The sequence below is a fragment of the Lagopus muta genome, chromosome 10, assembly GCF_023343835.1.
Source record: "Lagopus muta isolate bLagMut1 chromosome 10, bLagMut1 primary, whole genome shotgun sequence".
Taxonomy (NCBI): domain Eukaryota; kingdom Metazoa; phylum Chordata; class Aves; order Galliformes; family Phasianidae; genus Lagopus; species Lagopus muta.
Window position 1 is genome coordinate 3,075,570 of NC_064442.1, and position 17,040 is coordinate 3,092,609.

Consider the following 17,040-nt stretch of genomic DNA (forward strand, 5'->3'; position numbering starts at 1 on the left):
AACTGATTGCTCTGTATGTCAAACAGGGAGGAAACCTTCCTGCTTAGGGAAAGATAAGTTCTTGTTTATTAAATGCAGAAATGGACTTATTTCAGGGAATATTTGTAATATGTTTGTTTTGTGTTCAATACAGGCAGCCAAAATGTTTAATTATGCTCGCTGGGAGAAAACCTGCAATATGCTTTTTTTCATCTTTTCTATCGCATTCTTCATCACAAGAATCATCCTGTTCCCCTTCTGGTAAGCAATATTTAACATAGTCATGACCTTTTATTTCATCCCTGTTTCCACTGAGAGGTTAGTAGTGGTTGTGATGGGTAAAGAAGAGCAGTAGGTTGTACCTTGAAGAGAAGAAGCTGGACTTCTTCATTATTGTTTACTTTAGTGCCCTTCATTTTATTTAGCATTTTAGTAAAAATACATATAGTTTAGTGAAAAAAAAAAAAAAAATCAGGCACCTGAAAATATGCAACTCAAAGGGTTAAATCTATTATTTAACTTCATTTCATAGTTAGTAGTTAAATGCTATGAGGTCCTGTGTCTTTGAGGGGGTGAGCTACTTAACAAAGAGATGCTACTGTCTTTCATTCCTATCCTCCTGCTGGAGCTGCAAAGTCAGAGGACAGTCTGTCCCCTATAAGTACAGTTACTTTTTCTTCTAGTGTCTTCTTTTCAGTTCCTAGTTCTTGGGAGGTACGTTGCATCACTCCCCTACATTGGAAGCACTCAAAAGTTAAGGTGAACCCATGAATTTACAAAGTCAGTGCACGTGAATCATAACTTGCTGAATTCTCACATGAATTTGGAGTTCTATGATTTAATCTGCTTTGGAGTATCCACACATGTGCTTAGTGTGCTTAATGCTTAACATCTTTAGCTTTTAAAAAATGCTTAATGTGTTTCACATCCAGGGTTTCACTGATTCGCTCTGGATTACTTTCATACCCCTCCCTGCATGTGGACAAACCCTCAGAGACACAAGCTGGTTAAATTAGTAGTTCTGAACACTGATCAGCACAAGGTTTTAATTTCCTGTAGTATTCTTTTTTAAAAAGACATCAGCGTTTCTGCTTTCTTGTTATTTTTTGATTAACTGCACAAGTGATCTCCAATCATTTTGCTTCACTGAGCTTCTTGTTCTTGAGCTTGGAAGCAAAACGTGACGAGATTAGAAGGACTTGAAAAGCCCAAAATAATATGGAAGAATTGAAACCTCAAGATGGACAAAACATGTGTTAATTAACAAAGAGCCCTGTTGCAAAACCTGCAGGATTTTCTCTGAATGTGGATTTCAGATTAGGGAGAATTTGAATGAAAAATGGCACAGTCTAGCTCTGTGCTGCATGTTATCTAGACCACACAGAGCCCAAGATTAAAAAATATATTTCTATCTCTATTTAGAATACTTTCATGCAAGACTCAAGTTTCTTATCTTCTAAAAGTCTGCATTTAGGTAGAGATACGTAATATAGGTAAGCCACAGCTTGTTAATTCATCTGTCATCTTTGCAGAGCTTTTTAATATTTTTATGGGAAGAGTTAATCAGTTTGGAATGTGAAAGTAGAAATTGCTTTAAATAGCATAGAAAAGGAGCCCTGCATCATAACAGTGACCTTTGTTTTTTCAGGATTCTGCGTGCCACGTTGTATCAACCTACATTCTACTCCACCACTCCAGTCATAGCATATTTCTTATTCAATGGGCTGCTATTGACCCTTCAAGGCTTACATTTATATTGGGGTTACTTGATCTTCAAGATTTTGAAAAGGTTCATTTTCTTAAAGGTAAGCAATTTTGCCTCACAGAAAGATATGTGAAACATCAAACTTATATTAACACCTCCAGTAGATTTACTTGGCATTTCTTACTGTCTTCCTGAATTTCCATGTCAGAATTTCCATGTCAGCGTTCTTGTTAGGGATCTACTAAGTATAGAGATGTTCAGATGTGCTTTCTGCCTTTCAAGTTCACCTTTAAGGTCACAGATCAGAATATGAAAACTTCAGGTACAGTTTTTTTGGTGGTGTTTTTTTTTTTTTTTTGGCCTGTGTCTGGTGTTTTGTTCTGATGGTAAATAAGTGAACTCTACCAAAATCTGGAGCCCAAAAATGGTGTAGAACTCTTTTAATTCCTGTTTTCAAAGTGGAAGTAATTTTTTTTTTTTCTCCCTGGACTTTATAAGAACAATAAAAAAAATTAAAGGTGAGTGCTGAGATCTTTATATCCGACAGAAAACTCATTGTTAAAGTGCTTCAGGCCTCTCTAAATCTGAGCTTGGTGATACTTGGACACAGTTTTTGGGCTTAAAAATCCATACAAAACTGATCCAATGTTATATTATGACATAATGAACTACAGTCCTATTCAGCCATGGCATACAAATAGATCAAGCTCAAAGGTTTTTTATTTTCAAAATGGCTTTTCAAAGAGACTTAATTTTGCTGAGGAAGCCTCAGCATATTCAGCAGAGTAATCTTGTGATTATCAAGACTAAAAACATTACTGAGCTATGTCTACTTTTATCTGAATCAGCTAATGTTGTGAAGCATCTTAAAGAAATAGGGATATTCCTTTCTACCCATATTATTCATCATTTCACTAGTAACTGAAACTATCCCGTATTTTACTTTCTGGAAATAACTAGTGGTGAACTCTGCACAAATGCAATTATACACAGTTTTGCTGCCCGGGCACGGACCCTATCATTTCAATAACATCCTTACCCAAGCCTCTTTGAAGTTGATGGAAAGACTGCTGCTGATTTTAATAGTACTGGATGAAATTCTAAAATAACAGCCAATTACTCTGGCTATCACCAGAAATGAGAAAGAGCTGAATATCTTCATTCTCAGTCCAAGCTTATTCTGTTGTCTGAGTACTTCCATACCCTTAATTTGTTTATTAATTTCAACCAAATTGATAAGATACCCCTTAGGAAAAAAAAAAAAACTAGTTGTTTTAAACAGCCTTTTTGAAAGGGAAAGTCCTTTGAGTTTTTTCTTTAGCTTTTCTGCTGATCTATTTATAAGACACAACTGTGAAGTGCAAATTGTAGATCATGGTATTTTAGGTTTGGTCTTGCTTTGAAGAGGCCTGACTAAGTGATGAAATGCAGTGACCAATTCAGTGCAGGTAGGCCTGGTAATCCATTATGATTGTTCCCAGTGGTTGAGCTTTGCAGTATGCCAGATGGTGTTCTTTATTCCTCAATTGGTGGTAGCTGGGACTGCTTTTTGTTTTGCCTCCCACTGAATTTTGATGATTTTGACAAGAGTCTGGATGAGAAGTTTCTTGACTAGATACTTTGAAGGATGATTTTGTTGTTTTTTATTTGTACTTTATTTAAAATTGACTTCTCAAGAAAGCTCAGGCAATCAAGTCAGATTTCTGCTTGATCCCACTGGCCAATCTCAGCCTCATCTGAGAGCATTCCTAGATTCATACAAGTCTTATGCAAATAATTGGATGTTAAGGAGACTCAATGTTTTTCTTAGAAGAACATGGCACTTACAAGGTCTACCCTTGTTAGAGAGCAAACCAGTGAACATCAAGGAAAAATCTGTATGAGGAATATCTTGCTTTGTTCTGCTTTTAAAACATATTTTGTTTCCGTAGTTATTTATGGTCAGGCTCATGGAGTGTTAGTGTTTTACTTGTCATTTCTTTTTTGACTGTGACCTTGTCTCTGCACTGAGCTGCAGTTTGTCCTTCATATTTCACTGTTGTTTGGCAGAATTTTGACGTCATTCTGACTTTTGTCCAAATACCTGTTAGGATTTGACAGAACTAGCCACATTGACCAACACATCCTGTCTGCCTCTAATACTGTCTTCAATCTCATAAAATCTCTAAAAACACAGTTTTGTTGAGAAATAAACATCTAAAGAAGGAAGGTAGAGAGGAAAGAGGATAAGAAATGTTTAGCCATTAGAACTGAGGATGTTTGACTGCAGAATAGAGAAGTTTGTACTGGTTGTGAAAAGTAACTTGGGTATGATAGTCCCACAAGAAGTGCACGTGAGGCTACTGGAGAATTTGCTAATGAAAGCAGTGTGGCTGAAACAGTACAGAAAGAAACAGAAAACAAATTCTATGTGAATCCTTAAATTGTAGATGTTTGGTAACATTTTCAAAGCATTTCTGAGAAGTCAAACTTAGGGGTAAGTGGATTGATAACCTGAAATAACATGAAATTAGAAGTGGTTTGTGTTCCATATACAGTGTTCTTTGTATGCTGAGCCTGAAATAAGGGTGAGCCTTCTCACACAGCTCTTGTAATAAAAACAGGGGAGCTTCCTCTGCTTTGCAGCCGAGGAAGAGAAGGGCTTTGGCATAATATTTCATCCATGCTGATTGAGGTTTTGTGAGTGCACTGCAAAAAGTCTTTGGATACCATGGTTAAGAAGATGTTACTAGAGCAGCCTATATAAGGCCATCCTGCCCTGCGTGCTTATATGCCTTTGTAAGGGGCAGAAATGCTTTATTTTGAGAGAAGACAGTTTTTGTATTAGTCATTGCAAAAAAATGGAAAAGCACCAAGCCGGCATTTCTACCATGGATTTTTCATTCCTTATACAGCTCTCTGAGAAGATGGTTTCCAAATAACATTTTTACAGTGGCAGCAGCAGCAGGCCTAGCCCTTTTCAGTCTGCATGACTTCAGCTGGCTTGCATGTGCAGCCTGTTTTCCATAGCGGTGGCAAACTTGGCTGTGAAAGCAGGCAGTGCCTCCAAAACTGTAAAGACAACTTGGAAAAGAATGGTGTTTGTAAGTCTGCATTTTTATACCAACGCATTTGTCACAGAAAACTCCACGCAAATAGCTGTTGCTATTTTAGTGAAATAGCAGCAAACCATTATACTTGTGTTAGGAGGGTTTTGTTTCTCTGCCCAAGACTTCTGAGCCCATTCAGAAGATAGGCAATTTTTAATGTTTTTCACGAAGCAAGTTAGCTACTTTAGGTGGAAAAATGAAGTCATGTTGTAAGTGGGAATAGGGACTGATGTATAGCTGTGGGAGCCTCAAAGAAGCTCAGAGCACACCAAGGGAGTCAGGATTTTATCAGTGTCCTCCATGCTTTGAGCCGCCCCTCGTTCACGTGCTCAGCAGTGACCAGCACTGCAGTGCAGCATTTACGTGGCCTGGCATCCTTCCATGGGGCAGGTGTCTCCTGGTGGCATCCTGGCCCACGTCAGCAGCCTGTCTGAAAGTCAGCAGGCTGCAATGCATTTGCTTTGAATGGACGGTGCTGTTGTCTGCTGTCAAAGCACAGGTTAGAGGACCTGCCTGGGTCGGATGTGAATCTGGATTGACAGAAGCTCTTAATCTCAGCTGCCACCTCCTCTGCCCTAATAAAGGGGACAATCTCCCTCTCTCTGGGATAACTACTCAGCTGACTTGCTTCACATAGAAGAACTTGGCTAGAAGTCCTGCGATGTTCCTCCTTGTAAACACCGCAGCCAGAGATGAATGAACGTGAGAAAAAAGGAAAGATGGGTGCAGGGTTCTGCCCCTCTGTGTCCTGCTGACTCAGGCACAGCAGTCAGCAGCAGCTGAGCTGATGGTGCAGAGCAGCACTGCTCTGAACCTCATTGCCCAGGAATGCCCTAGCAAGTGGGAAATCCATGGTGGCAAACTAAGCTGTGCTCAGCGACTTTGTGTTAGGAAGCTCTTTGTTTCTATGGAGTTAAACCTGAGGGAACATGAGTATTGAATTTTTCAAATCAAAGGTTGTTCTTACACTGGAAAACAACAAAAAAAGTAACAATAATATGTTAAAGGACATTTGGGTTCATGTTATGGTAGAGCATTTTATGAGCCCATTTATAAGTGAGACATAGGCACGAAAGCCCTTCGAGGTAAGACCTGCAGCCATTTATCTTAGATCAGTTCTGCAGTGGGAGAAAGAAGGCCATTTTTCAGTGTGGTTTCATTTCAAGTTAGGTCAGGCAATCGCAATGCTGGCTGCCATCTTGGTGTCCAAGGCCTTTTGTTGCTAGGAAACTCTGTGTGTTTCTGTAATATTGTTCAATTACATGGTTAAATTACCCACTTGTATCAGGTTTCAAGAACCACTGAAACATGTCTAGTCATCATGTCTGCACATATGAGAATATTTTAGGAAAATTGAAAAAACATATATAGAGAAGTATGTACATGTGCACTGATTTAAAATATCTCGCCAGGAAAATCCCATGGAGATTAAACGTTTTATTTCCAAGGTCAGAAAAAGGGAGCGAGTGACAGCAGCTTATAGCCACATTATTATGGCAAATTAAGACGTAAAATATATGTTAAAACCATTACAAATTGAGTTTAAGGTTTTGAGACTACGGTGTTTTAAATCTTGAAAATATGTGTAAGTTGTAGGAAGTGGGCATGGTGTCTGCATGACTCAGATGCTTCGGGGCTGATGCAAAGTCCATCAATGGCAAAAGGTAACAGTAGGCTTTTTACAGACTGCAGTGTTACCAGCAAGGTATTTTCTTACTCTTTCATTGTTGTTAGACTGTCCTAAATTAAGGCAAAGAGCTTCTTAATAATTCAGCTTTGGTTTGTTCTTCTTTCTAAAGAAGAAAAGACCCATGAGATCCTGCACTGCTGTAGAACAGGTTTTTATGGACTTGTTGCTTTCTCAAAGAAAAACTTCAGTATTCCTTTGATTTGCAATCATTAAAAAGGGTTTTTAAGGCTTTTTGGTTGGACGTATTCTTGTCCATGGTGTATTCATTTCTTACTCAGTCCAACTTCCCAAGGGAATGGTGAGTGTTAATGTTTGAAGAATGGTGCATGGCAGTCTAAGATAGCTGAAAATGATAAGAAAATACTATTTTGGGGCTGTCATAAGAGCTGTGAAATACTTGTTGTGGTTCTGCTGCTGCTGCCAGCACTCATTCTTTAACTTTGGCATCTTGTGCTGTCTGAAGGCTGTTCTTGTACTGAGATAATTCTGCCAGTTCAAGTTAACTTTCTTTCCTTCTTTCTCATGCACTGATAGCGGGGTGCCAGCACAGCCCTTGCCATGATTCCTGAAATCAGGACTCCTTTTCTGCATCAAAATGATGTATACCAGTAATGCTGTATTCCTAAAAGGGTGTCCATGGACTCAAATACTTCATGTGTTCTAATTGTAAATACACAGACAAGGCCTGAGAATCCCTTGGGATGCAGACTGCTCCTGTAAAACATGCCCCACTGCCTATATTGAAGAGTAATGCTTCTTTACACCTGCACATGTGCTGCCCTGTGTTGCATTTGGCCTTATTTGTTGTGAATTTACCTCTTTAGAGACTTGCTATAACCCTTTGTTTTCAAATTCAGTTCTACAGTTCCCAGAGGCCACATGACTGCATTTAGGCTGAGGCTGTTCAGCCTCACCTCAGCTGCTGCAGAACTTTCCTGCCCTGGGCCCTGTCCAGGAATCTCTTATTGTTTATTCCTCTGTTTGTGTGTTTGATCAAATAGAACTTCTATTTTTAATAATTCACTTGAATCTTAAATACATTTCGTAACCGTGTGGGACCTGACAGCATGAAATTTGAGTTCTGAATTCGGGTGACAGCTTTCATGTTCATTACACATAGGCCCTCAGCACATGTACTTAAAGCAATGATTTTTCCAGTTCTTTTGTTTGCAGGACCTTAAACATTTTTCCATGGAAGCTGAGACTTCTGTATAACAACTTTAAACACCAAATGGCACTTGCTTTGTTTTCCTTAGTTACCTTTGGAATCAGGGCTGTATCCTTCACAGTTAGACCGTGGATCTGCAGTGGTTGAGATCTGTGGGTTTGCCTTTGTTAGCCACCAGCACTGTGCTGCTCTGACAGCTGCGGCAGCGCAGACCTTGTAGAGCTGTGCAATAACCTGTGATATTCCATCCTAAACAGAAATCCTATTTTTAAAACCATGGGGGGAAGAGAGCCCTATGTAACATGAAAGTAGAATGGCCTTTGAAGAGGTTACATTTTAAATCTCTTTCGTGGCAAATAAAATTGGAACCAGCGTTCATGTGCTTGAGCTGTGCGCTCTTTGGTGTGCAGGGGAGGCACCGAGGGTGAACTCAGCCTGACTGCTCCCAGCTCATAAACCACAACTTCTAACTTCATCTGCAAAAGGTCACAGTGTGACCCTAATCGTATGCAGCCTTTTGTGCACCGTGCAATTACTGGGATGTGAAAATGAAGTATGAAATGAAATGTATATTGAGTTTTGGCATGCACTGTGCTTGACCCAGTTCTAAGAAGTCAGATTGTGTGGCTTTTTTTTTTTTTTTTAGCAGTGGAAAACTGTTTTCAGGGCATCATCTCATTTTTAATATATATATATACGTATATAAAATGAAATTTAATGGGAATTAACACAGGAAGAAGTCATTCATTTCAGTAAAATGTGATTCTACAGGAGTTTATCAGGGGGCAGGGTTTCGTTCCCTTAACTATAGGCGCTCAAGTTCTGTTCTGGTTCCTTTTTGTCTGAACTTTTTTAAGCCCATACCATGCCTGTGGCAGCCAGAGTGTTCACAGAGCAGACCAGAGAGATGTTCTTGCCTTATTCCAAGCAGTTCTCCTAAAAGCAGTAACTTACTGGAGAGGATAATGATAATCTTGTAAATTGCAATTTCATGGACAGCTTGGGGTTGAGAAGCTGCTGAAAAGCTTACAGGGAGGTTTTGTGGTTACCTTCTAGACTGGGAAGGGCTGGTACCTGTTGGGTGTCAGAGTTTGAGTCCTCCTAGTGAAGGTTAGCATAGACTCGAGTTAGATGGAACTGGATTAATAGGAGCTGCCTTTCCCCCCTTGTAAAGGAAAATGGATTGTGGAGAAATTGAATTTCTTGGTTCTCTATGGATAAATGTTTATAGCAGTTTTTCTTATGAGGATGGCTTATGAGGGGATCTAAGCAGGACAAATGGAAGCTTTCCCTCAGATGAAGATCAGTCTATCTGGGAATCTTCCCAGTTGATTCAAATTACTGCTTTTGAGATGTGAGGTTTTTTAATAGCCTGGAGATGGGAGCTAGCCAGCCAGGTCAGCAGCATGAAGGCTCAAGCCCTTGAACAGGGAAATGGCTTCCTGTTATGACTTTGTTTCATCTGTGTATTTCCCATTCTGTTACTGCATTCCAGTTAAGCCCAAAGCCTGGCTACACGTCTCATTTGATGCTGCCAAATTCGTCTGGGGAGGAGGGCTGAGAGGCAGGCAGGAGAAAGCAAAAGGAGTAGGATGTTTGCTGGCTGGTATTCCTGATGGTAGGCAAAAAGGGGAGCTCTGGACTCCTATCTTTGCTGGAGAACTGAAATCAAGACTGAACTCAGTAACATTTGTTGTCAAAGTAAGCAAGCCGGCAGGGAGTGAAAGAGGAAACCCCACTGGTTCTTCACAGCTGTCACGAGCTGGTCCAAGAGCACCAGCTGCTCCCTTGGCCTTCCCTTGGCTCTGTCAGTTAGGAGGCAGATTGCTGGTTAAGTTTCTGCTTTTGACTCCAGATTATGAAATGGGATCAGCAGCTGAACAGTGACTTCCAGGGAGGCTTGTTGTACTCTAGACTGAAATGTGCAACTTGCACTCCAAAACAGCAACCATGTTCTTTGGATTTTATTTTTCTTTAAGCTGGCCCTGTTTAGAATGGCTCTTATTCCACGCCACCTTTCATTTGTATATTACATAAAAATCAAGTGTAGAAAATGCACGTTAAGGACTGTTATAAGGACTGTTAACACCATTATGGAGGAATGAAGTAATGAGAAACTGAGGAAAAGAATTTCCAAGCATTTGATTACAGTTGATGGGCTTGTAAACCTACATTGGGACGGGAGTGTTAGGACAGAGTACTCTTCCACTGTGCACACATAATAAGGCTCTGCAGGAGCAGACTTGGTCCTCTGGCCATATCTCATCAAATCAGGTGTGTGGATGCTGCCTGTGTTTCTATCAGCTGTGCCATGAACAAGGCTGTGCTGGTACCCAATGTGCTGTATAAAAATCTTTTAGCTAGTTTATTGTTTCCAAATCTCTGAGTTTTACTTCAGTAGGAGATGCAGATGACCACTGCCTCTAAGAAAGTCGAAACTGTATGTAATGCTGAAAGCAAAGCTTCCTGCCCTGGCCAGCTCAGCAGAAGCACAGAAGTCTGCGGTGTTGAGACGGGGCCAGGTTCTCAGCTGGTATAAATGAGCAGCTCTACTTGAAGTCTGTGGGATTGTGTAAGTTTTTACCAGCAATGGATCTGGCTGAACAACCACCACCAGCCCTCTCTGCATGTCTGTCTGACACGAGACAGCTCTACTTGTAGTAAATCTGTGTCTTAAATGACACTTTTTTTTTTTTTCCTGTGAAGGCTTCTAATTCAGATAAATGACAAACAGTAAAACTTCTGCTTTATAATTCACGGATTTGCCTTAGCATTCACAGAAGAGCATTTGCTGTCAGCTTTTCTGGCTTCTCTTATTAACTGCTCATATCTTTTAATTTTAGAGAATATTTATGAACTTTCCATTTGTTGCTAGTTTTATATAAGTGCTCCTATATTAAAACTATATATATATAATAGTGTGCATATGTATTTATTTTTCCAGTTGCCAAAAATCAATTCACAGAACAAATCCTAGGTCTTCTACAGAGCTTTTCATGCTTTCATTTGCTATTTTTAATATATGTTGGGGAGGTTTGAATTGAGACTTTCTTATTAGATGAATAATTCTCAGACTTTCTCAGAGGGGTGTATAGTACTGCAATCTGCTGAATCAATTTTTATTTTTATAAGTACACTTGAAATAAAGCTACTTAATGATAGATTAATATCAATTCAGAAATAAAATTGCCGTATCTTGGATTTAAAGTAAACGTTTCCCTAGGCAGATCTGCAAGTGCTCCATAATCCTTAAGAATCCTTGTAGCAAAGAAGGCAGGAAATCTTAAAAGGAGCAGTCTTGACTCCTGAACAGTTAATGACTTTTGACCAGGCACAGCATGCACATCAGAAAATACACCAACAAACCTGGTCAGTGTACCGCTCTCATCAGGGGGTGATGCAGGAGGATCTGAAGCATACGAGGGTGGGATTTGTCCTGCCTAATTTTGGCCATGTAAAAGCTATGCTTGCTCAAGTTAAAGGGTCCCACTGTAAATGTGGAAGAAAAGAGGGTGCAATTCACTGTGTGCAGTGTTGCAGGCAGCAAGGTGGTGGAGCAGGTCTTCCTCTGGAGAGATCTGTTTCCCTTTTTGTTGGTACCAGGGTGGTCCTGGATGGTGCACTGAGCAATACCCAACAGTCAGGATGCTGAACACCTGTGAAATAAGCCCTTCTCCTGGTGACTTAAAAACACAAATCTCAGGACTTCTAATGCTACGTAAGGAACTTTGTTCATTAGGTACTGCTTGAAGAATTGTGCATCCATACTTAACGTTAGAGTGCTTAGAAATATTGTACTGCAATGATTTTATCTATCATGCATGCTGCTGTGAATGCAAAAGACATTTTGTATCAGGTATGTGACTTGAAAATCAGATGAGTAATTTTTAAGTGTGGGGCCAACATTGAGGTACATCACACATGGACTGGAACACCTCACAGCAAAAAGAAATGAGCTCCTGATGGACACATTGGATAGGAGAGAGGAGCATTCTTCATAGCTTCAGGTTAGCTTCGTAGTGCTGTGAGGCTCTGTAAGAATGCTTTTCAGCAGCTGTGTTGTTTCAAAGCATTCATCCTAAGTGCAGCATCACACCTCTAAGTGAGAACAGTGTGAGTGTCTGATCGTCTGTCCTGTAGCCAAAGAAACATTTGCAAGGAATAAAAGTGCATGTTCTGATAAAGGTTCAGAACGCTGAACTCCTTGGCTTAATACAAATTCTGTGCTAGGGTAAAAAGAAGTTCACTATACAGAACGGCATCAAATGCCTATTATATTGTTCTTTGTTTCTTTGCCAACTGTGGATTTAAAATTGGAATAATTCAAAAAGCAGTGGGACATTATGACTCATTCAGTACCTCCTGGGCTTTTGACATTATCGTAAAGTCGCATGCACTTGAGTGCAAGGTTTAGTTAGTGGATTTCAGTAACACAGCCAGCAGACTTCATTGAAACCACAGAGTACCTGATTAACTGTAAGCAATGATTTGTGTCTTCTGATCAGCTGAGGTGTTACAGCTCCAGTCACAGGTGTGCTTTGCTGAGTGACAAGGCAAGTGACACTTTTCAAGTTAAATTTACTCCTTCCATCAAAATCCTGGGCATGTTCTCTAACAGTAATGTGTTGTTTTATGGGGCTGCTTTCTTCAGTACGTGTGAAATTAATGCAATGTTTCATTTGTTTTTCACACGTCTTTGAGTTCCTTCTGAAAACTCAAAGTGGAAAACCTGGGGAGTGAGAGTTCCAAAAAAGAGAGAGATTCAGTAAGATGAGTTTGGCCTGTGAGATGTCCACTGCAATTAATCGAGAGGCTCTGCATCTTCATCGCCTAACTGCAGAAAGCAGAGTCCAACAGTGCCTCTGAAGATCAGCATTATTTATGTTGCCTGGTGTGTATAAGCTGAAAAGGGAAATATATTTGCCAAGAAAGTCTTCCAGGCTGGAAATTTAGAGCAGTTTGCATGAATCCAAATATATATTGCTTAGACTCCACAGGAAAGTAAAGGCTTATTAAGTCATGTCAGCTGAAGTCAAATTAAATGTGTTGATCTTAGAGATTCATCAACTTTATGGTATTATTTGTTAGGAAAGTAGCTCCCTTCTATCTATTTGGACTCACTTTTTATTATCTCTCTTGTTTATTATCTCTTTGATTTGAGCCAGTGGTTGCTGACCTTGCTGATGGCTTTCATCTCCGTAGTGCAGGCTGCTCCCGTGTGTGCAGGTGCTGTGGAATTTATTGTGGTTATGTTGAAAAGTCAAGATGTAGGCAGTGTGGCTGTAGATGTTTAAATGAAACCATTCCTGAAGTATGAGAATTAGGGCACCCTGATTTTAACAAAGCATACATTTGAGAATTGGGAAATACTGACTGAAGGAGAAAAATAAATATTTGAAAATTCACAAATCTAAATTTTACTGAATCACAGAATCACAGAATTGTAGGGGTTGGAAGGGACCTCCAGAGATCATCGAGTCCAACCCCCTGCCAAAGCAGGTTCCCTACACCAGGTAGCACAGGTAGGCATCCAGGCAGGTCTTGAACATCTCCAGAGAAGGAGACTCCACCACCTCCCTGGGCAGCCTGTTCAGTGCTCCGTCACCTCACTGTAAAGAAGTTCTTGCGCATGTTTGTGCAGAACTTCCTATGCTCCAGTTTCTGGCCATTTCCCCTTGTCCTGTCTCCACTCACCACTGAAAAGAGTCCGGCCTCGCCATTCTGCCCCCCACACCTTAGATATTTATAGACCTGGATCAGGTCCCCTCTCAGTCTCCTCTTCTCAAGGCTGAACAGACCCAGTTCACTCAGCCTTTCCTCATAGGAGAGATGCTCCAGGCCCTTCACCATCTTCGTGGCCCTCCGCTGGACTCTTTCCAAGAGATCCCTGTCTTTTTTGTACTGGGGAGCCCAGAACTGGACGCAGTGCTCCAGATGAGGTCTTACCAGGGCAGAGTAGAGGAATCAGAACACCATGATCCCAGGGTCAGCTGTGAATTGCTTTTTATATGGCAGTACCTGGCTGAAGAAATCCAGTCAGCTGTGTGGAAGTAAATTACCTTAACCTGAGAGGCCCAAATGTATTTCCTGCAGCCCTACCACCTCTGTGAGAGACCATTCCTGCTGTTCATGAGATCCAATGGGCTGCTTGTGGGCTTGGTGCTTATCAGAACCGTCTGCTGTGATCTGTATTTTAACAATAAAAGGAGGAAAGATGTCTGTCCTGGCACGCGTTAATCACATTAGCATTTAATCACATTAGCATATGCCTGTGTAAGGATACGATCCAACTGATCTCAGGTACAGGGCTGTTCTTAAGGCCAATTTGCAGCGAGCTGACTGGCAGCCTGCATTACAGGGTGAGGTCTGTTAGCTGCAGAAGGGATGGATGGCAGCTGGGGTTGTGCTGGCGGAGTGAAAAAGTGGTGCCCTCAAACAGGTGCAGTTACAGCAGTGTGGATGAGCTCAGGGCAAGGCAGCTGTTGGACCTCATGGCGGTCTCTGCCTCTGCACAGTATGTTGGCCTGGGGAGATCTGGCTGCTGGGTGGAGCTGTAGGGGAGAAGCTGGCATTTGTGTTGTGATTTACGTGCTACTCACATACAGGATCTTCTGTGGAGCCATTGAACATTGGAACGTGCTGATAACGTTAGGAATAAAAGCTGTAATCAAGATTTACTGGACACGTTGAAACGTTGTGGCATTTTGAAGGTATAGAAATCTAGGATTTAAGTCTGCCAATTGTACTAAGAAATACCACTCGTAATAGTGTAACTGCTCGTGGATTATGACTGTTTTAGGTGTTAATGGGAGTCAGAGGGTTTCTAGAGTCAATGCATGTCTTTTTTTATTTTTTAACACAATCAGAAAAAAATGAGGACACCAATGTACCTGGCAGGATTCCTCCATGCCAAGTTCTGCATCAAGAAGCAAATGATTGAGTAAAAGGCTCAGGATTTAGTCACTGCCAGTTATTTATTTATTAGTATTTTCAATAATGTTTCTGTCCAGGTACGCATGTACTGCAGGGGTTTTCACTCTGAGTGGACTTTTGGTGGCAGGTATTACAGTGCTGAGATTGATGTCGTTCACGGAGTTTGTCAGAAGTTACTGAGGGATTCCTGATGGCTTTAGCTGTAGCCAGTTCAGGCTGAAGGCATGTCCCTGCCCAGTGGTGTGTGATGTATGGCACAGCAAGCCTTCTTATCGTCCTTTTCTTCTGTTCAGATGAACAAGGAGACGAACAGACATTCCCCCCATGATACGCCCAAGCCTACACCTTGAATTTGTAAAGCAGAGACTTTGCCTTCATAATGCCAAATTAAGCTATTGCAAATGCCTCCAAAAAGTACGTGCCTTTGTCAGGGAGAGGCCAGGTTGAAAGCTGGATGAAAAAAATGTAGTAGCTGAACTTCCTTGCAGAAACCTCCTCTGCTCGGATCTGAATGTGCTGCAAAAGCGTGCAAGGTTACCAGATTCTTCTCCGCGATGCTTCAGTGGATCTGTCTGTTTTGGAGTGTGTCCTTTTAGGAACTGCTGACACGTTGAGATCTCCACTTGATGGGCTGTACTACCCTGCATGGAGCTAACAGTGCATTTACTACTAAGTGCCCCGTCCCTTCTGAGAACGTAGAAGGCATGTTGCTAAGCCTTCCTCACTGTTTGTAGGATCAATCCATGTAGCTACAATATATTTTTTGCCTGTTTTTTTTTATACTGTTTGGCACGTTTTTTTTTCCCTCTGCTCTTAACACTTTTCACTTTAACTACTGAGTAGCAGATCTAAAGCCATGGCTGCGTATCTCATCATGCCTGTGGATGGAGGTGCTGGGTGCCTCAGTGAGGCAGAGCAGGAGAGAAGGATGGTGTCTGCCCAGTGAGCTTCAGGACCAGATGTTAGCAGCAGCACGTGGGAGCACGAAGCTGCAATGCTGTCTGCCTTCCAGCACTGCTGTGTCTTTCTCCTGGCATTCTTAGCAGCTGTAGTAGAAAGAGATCAGCACCAAAGCTTGTCAGAGGGAAGTGATTTCTGAATGCTTTATTGAGAGACACTCTTGCAAAGCTAGCTTAGATTGAGATTCGACCAATGCTGTTCTGCCTACAAGAGGCTGGGAAATAGCCTTTTAAGTTTACCTCTAGCTTGATTTCAAGCCTTTTTCCTTGGTGAATCCTCTTAGAAGATCCCTTCCTGTTTGTGTAATAAGATGCAGTGCTAATGGCTTGAATGATGCACATTGTAGCAGAAGTGAAATGCAAGAAGCCAAAACTACCTTAGCACGTACGGTTCATTTAACTAAAAGAGGCAGACTGAGCAGCAGGTGGAAGGGTTAAACAAAAGGAAAAAGATTATAAAAGTTTGCAGCTTTGGCTTCACTACAAATGGCTCTCTTGCAGACTTTATAGCATTAGTGTTGCTTCTCATAAACCTTGAAACCATTCATCCGTTTAGAAAGATTAAATTGGTTAGTCATCCAGAACATAAAATATGCACATCCATTTTGTTTGTTACCTCAAACCACTTAAAGTGTAATAAATTCAGCTGGTGCCATTAAACCAAAGCACTGAGTATTACTGATGGCCTCAGTTGCATTTACAGTTTTCCAGTTCTTGTGTTTCTGGTAATACATTCATCTGTTGTTGCTCAGGGACAGGCAGCACAGTGTTGTGCTGGAAAACACAGCGCTAACTTATGATGTGAGAATGTCAGAGAAAACATCTTAGTATTAAAGCAAGGCCCAATCCTAGAAATGCTACATATTTCTTCATTCTTAGAAGGTCGGGGCACAAACTTTATTTTTGGTGTCTTAATATGCTTATAATGCTGTGCTACACAGTAGCATACACAGCAACGTCAGGCCTTGCAGTTACAGATGAAACTACAGAAATGTCAAGTTCTGCTCTGCCATGACTTCTGTTGCATTCCCCTTGCTTAAACAAGCTAAACAAAAACAGCCAGACTCTTCTAAAGCAGGTTTCAGAGGGGCCAGGTGAGGAAGCAGGGTTGTGACTGAAGGAAACAAAACGTAGATTCTATTTAGAAGCTTTTATTCTCGATCTGTATTAGGATTCAGAACTCTTGCCCTGATAAAAACAAACTTGCTCCATAATGATTGTCTCAGATGACAAAGAAATTCAATTCCTGCTTCTTCAAAATAAGAGATCGTCTCAAATGCAAGGATTTCCAGTGTGCTGGATGGTGATGTTTACATGTTTTTAATTATTACACATTGTGCCTTTTATGATAGCAACCACGCTGATGGTATTAAACCTGGAAAGTAAATCCTACCTGAGCTTCCACTTCCATGCTGGAAATACCAGGTCATTCCTATAGAAGACAGGAGTCAGTGTCATATCAGCTACCACTCAAGGTAAAGCAGATTGCCAGTTAAGCACATTCTTGAGTTCCATCA

The 17,040-nt window shown here is 41.0% G+C and overlaps 1 protein-coding gene across 6 annotated transcripts in view; it reads left to right on the plus strand.

Moving 5' to 3' along the window:
* CERS3 (ceramide synthase 3) overlaps nt 1-17,040 on the plus strand; it is a 47,330-nt gene that overhangs the window by 26,996 nt on the left and 3,294 nt on the right. For 5 of the 6 annotated variants that reach the window (XM_048956726.1, XM_048956727.1, XM_048956729.1 and 2 more), the window contains 2 exons: nt 134-240; nt 1,628-1,784. In XM_048956726.1, coding sequence (XP_048812683.1) covers nt 134-240; nt 1,628-1,784 — 264 coding nt within the window. Of the gene's footprint in view, nt 1-133; nt 241-1,627; nt 1,785-16,875; nt 16,999-17,040 lie in introns of all 6 variants that reach the window. The other variant, XR_007379187.1, reaches the window with a different exon arrangement.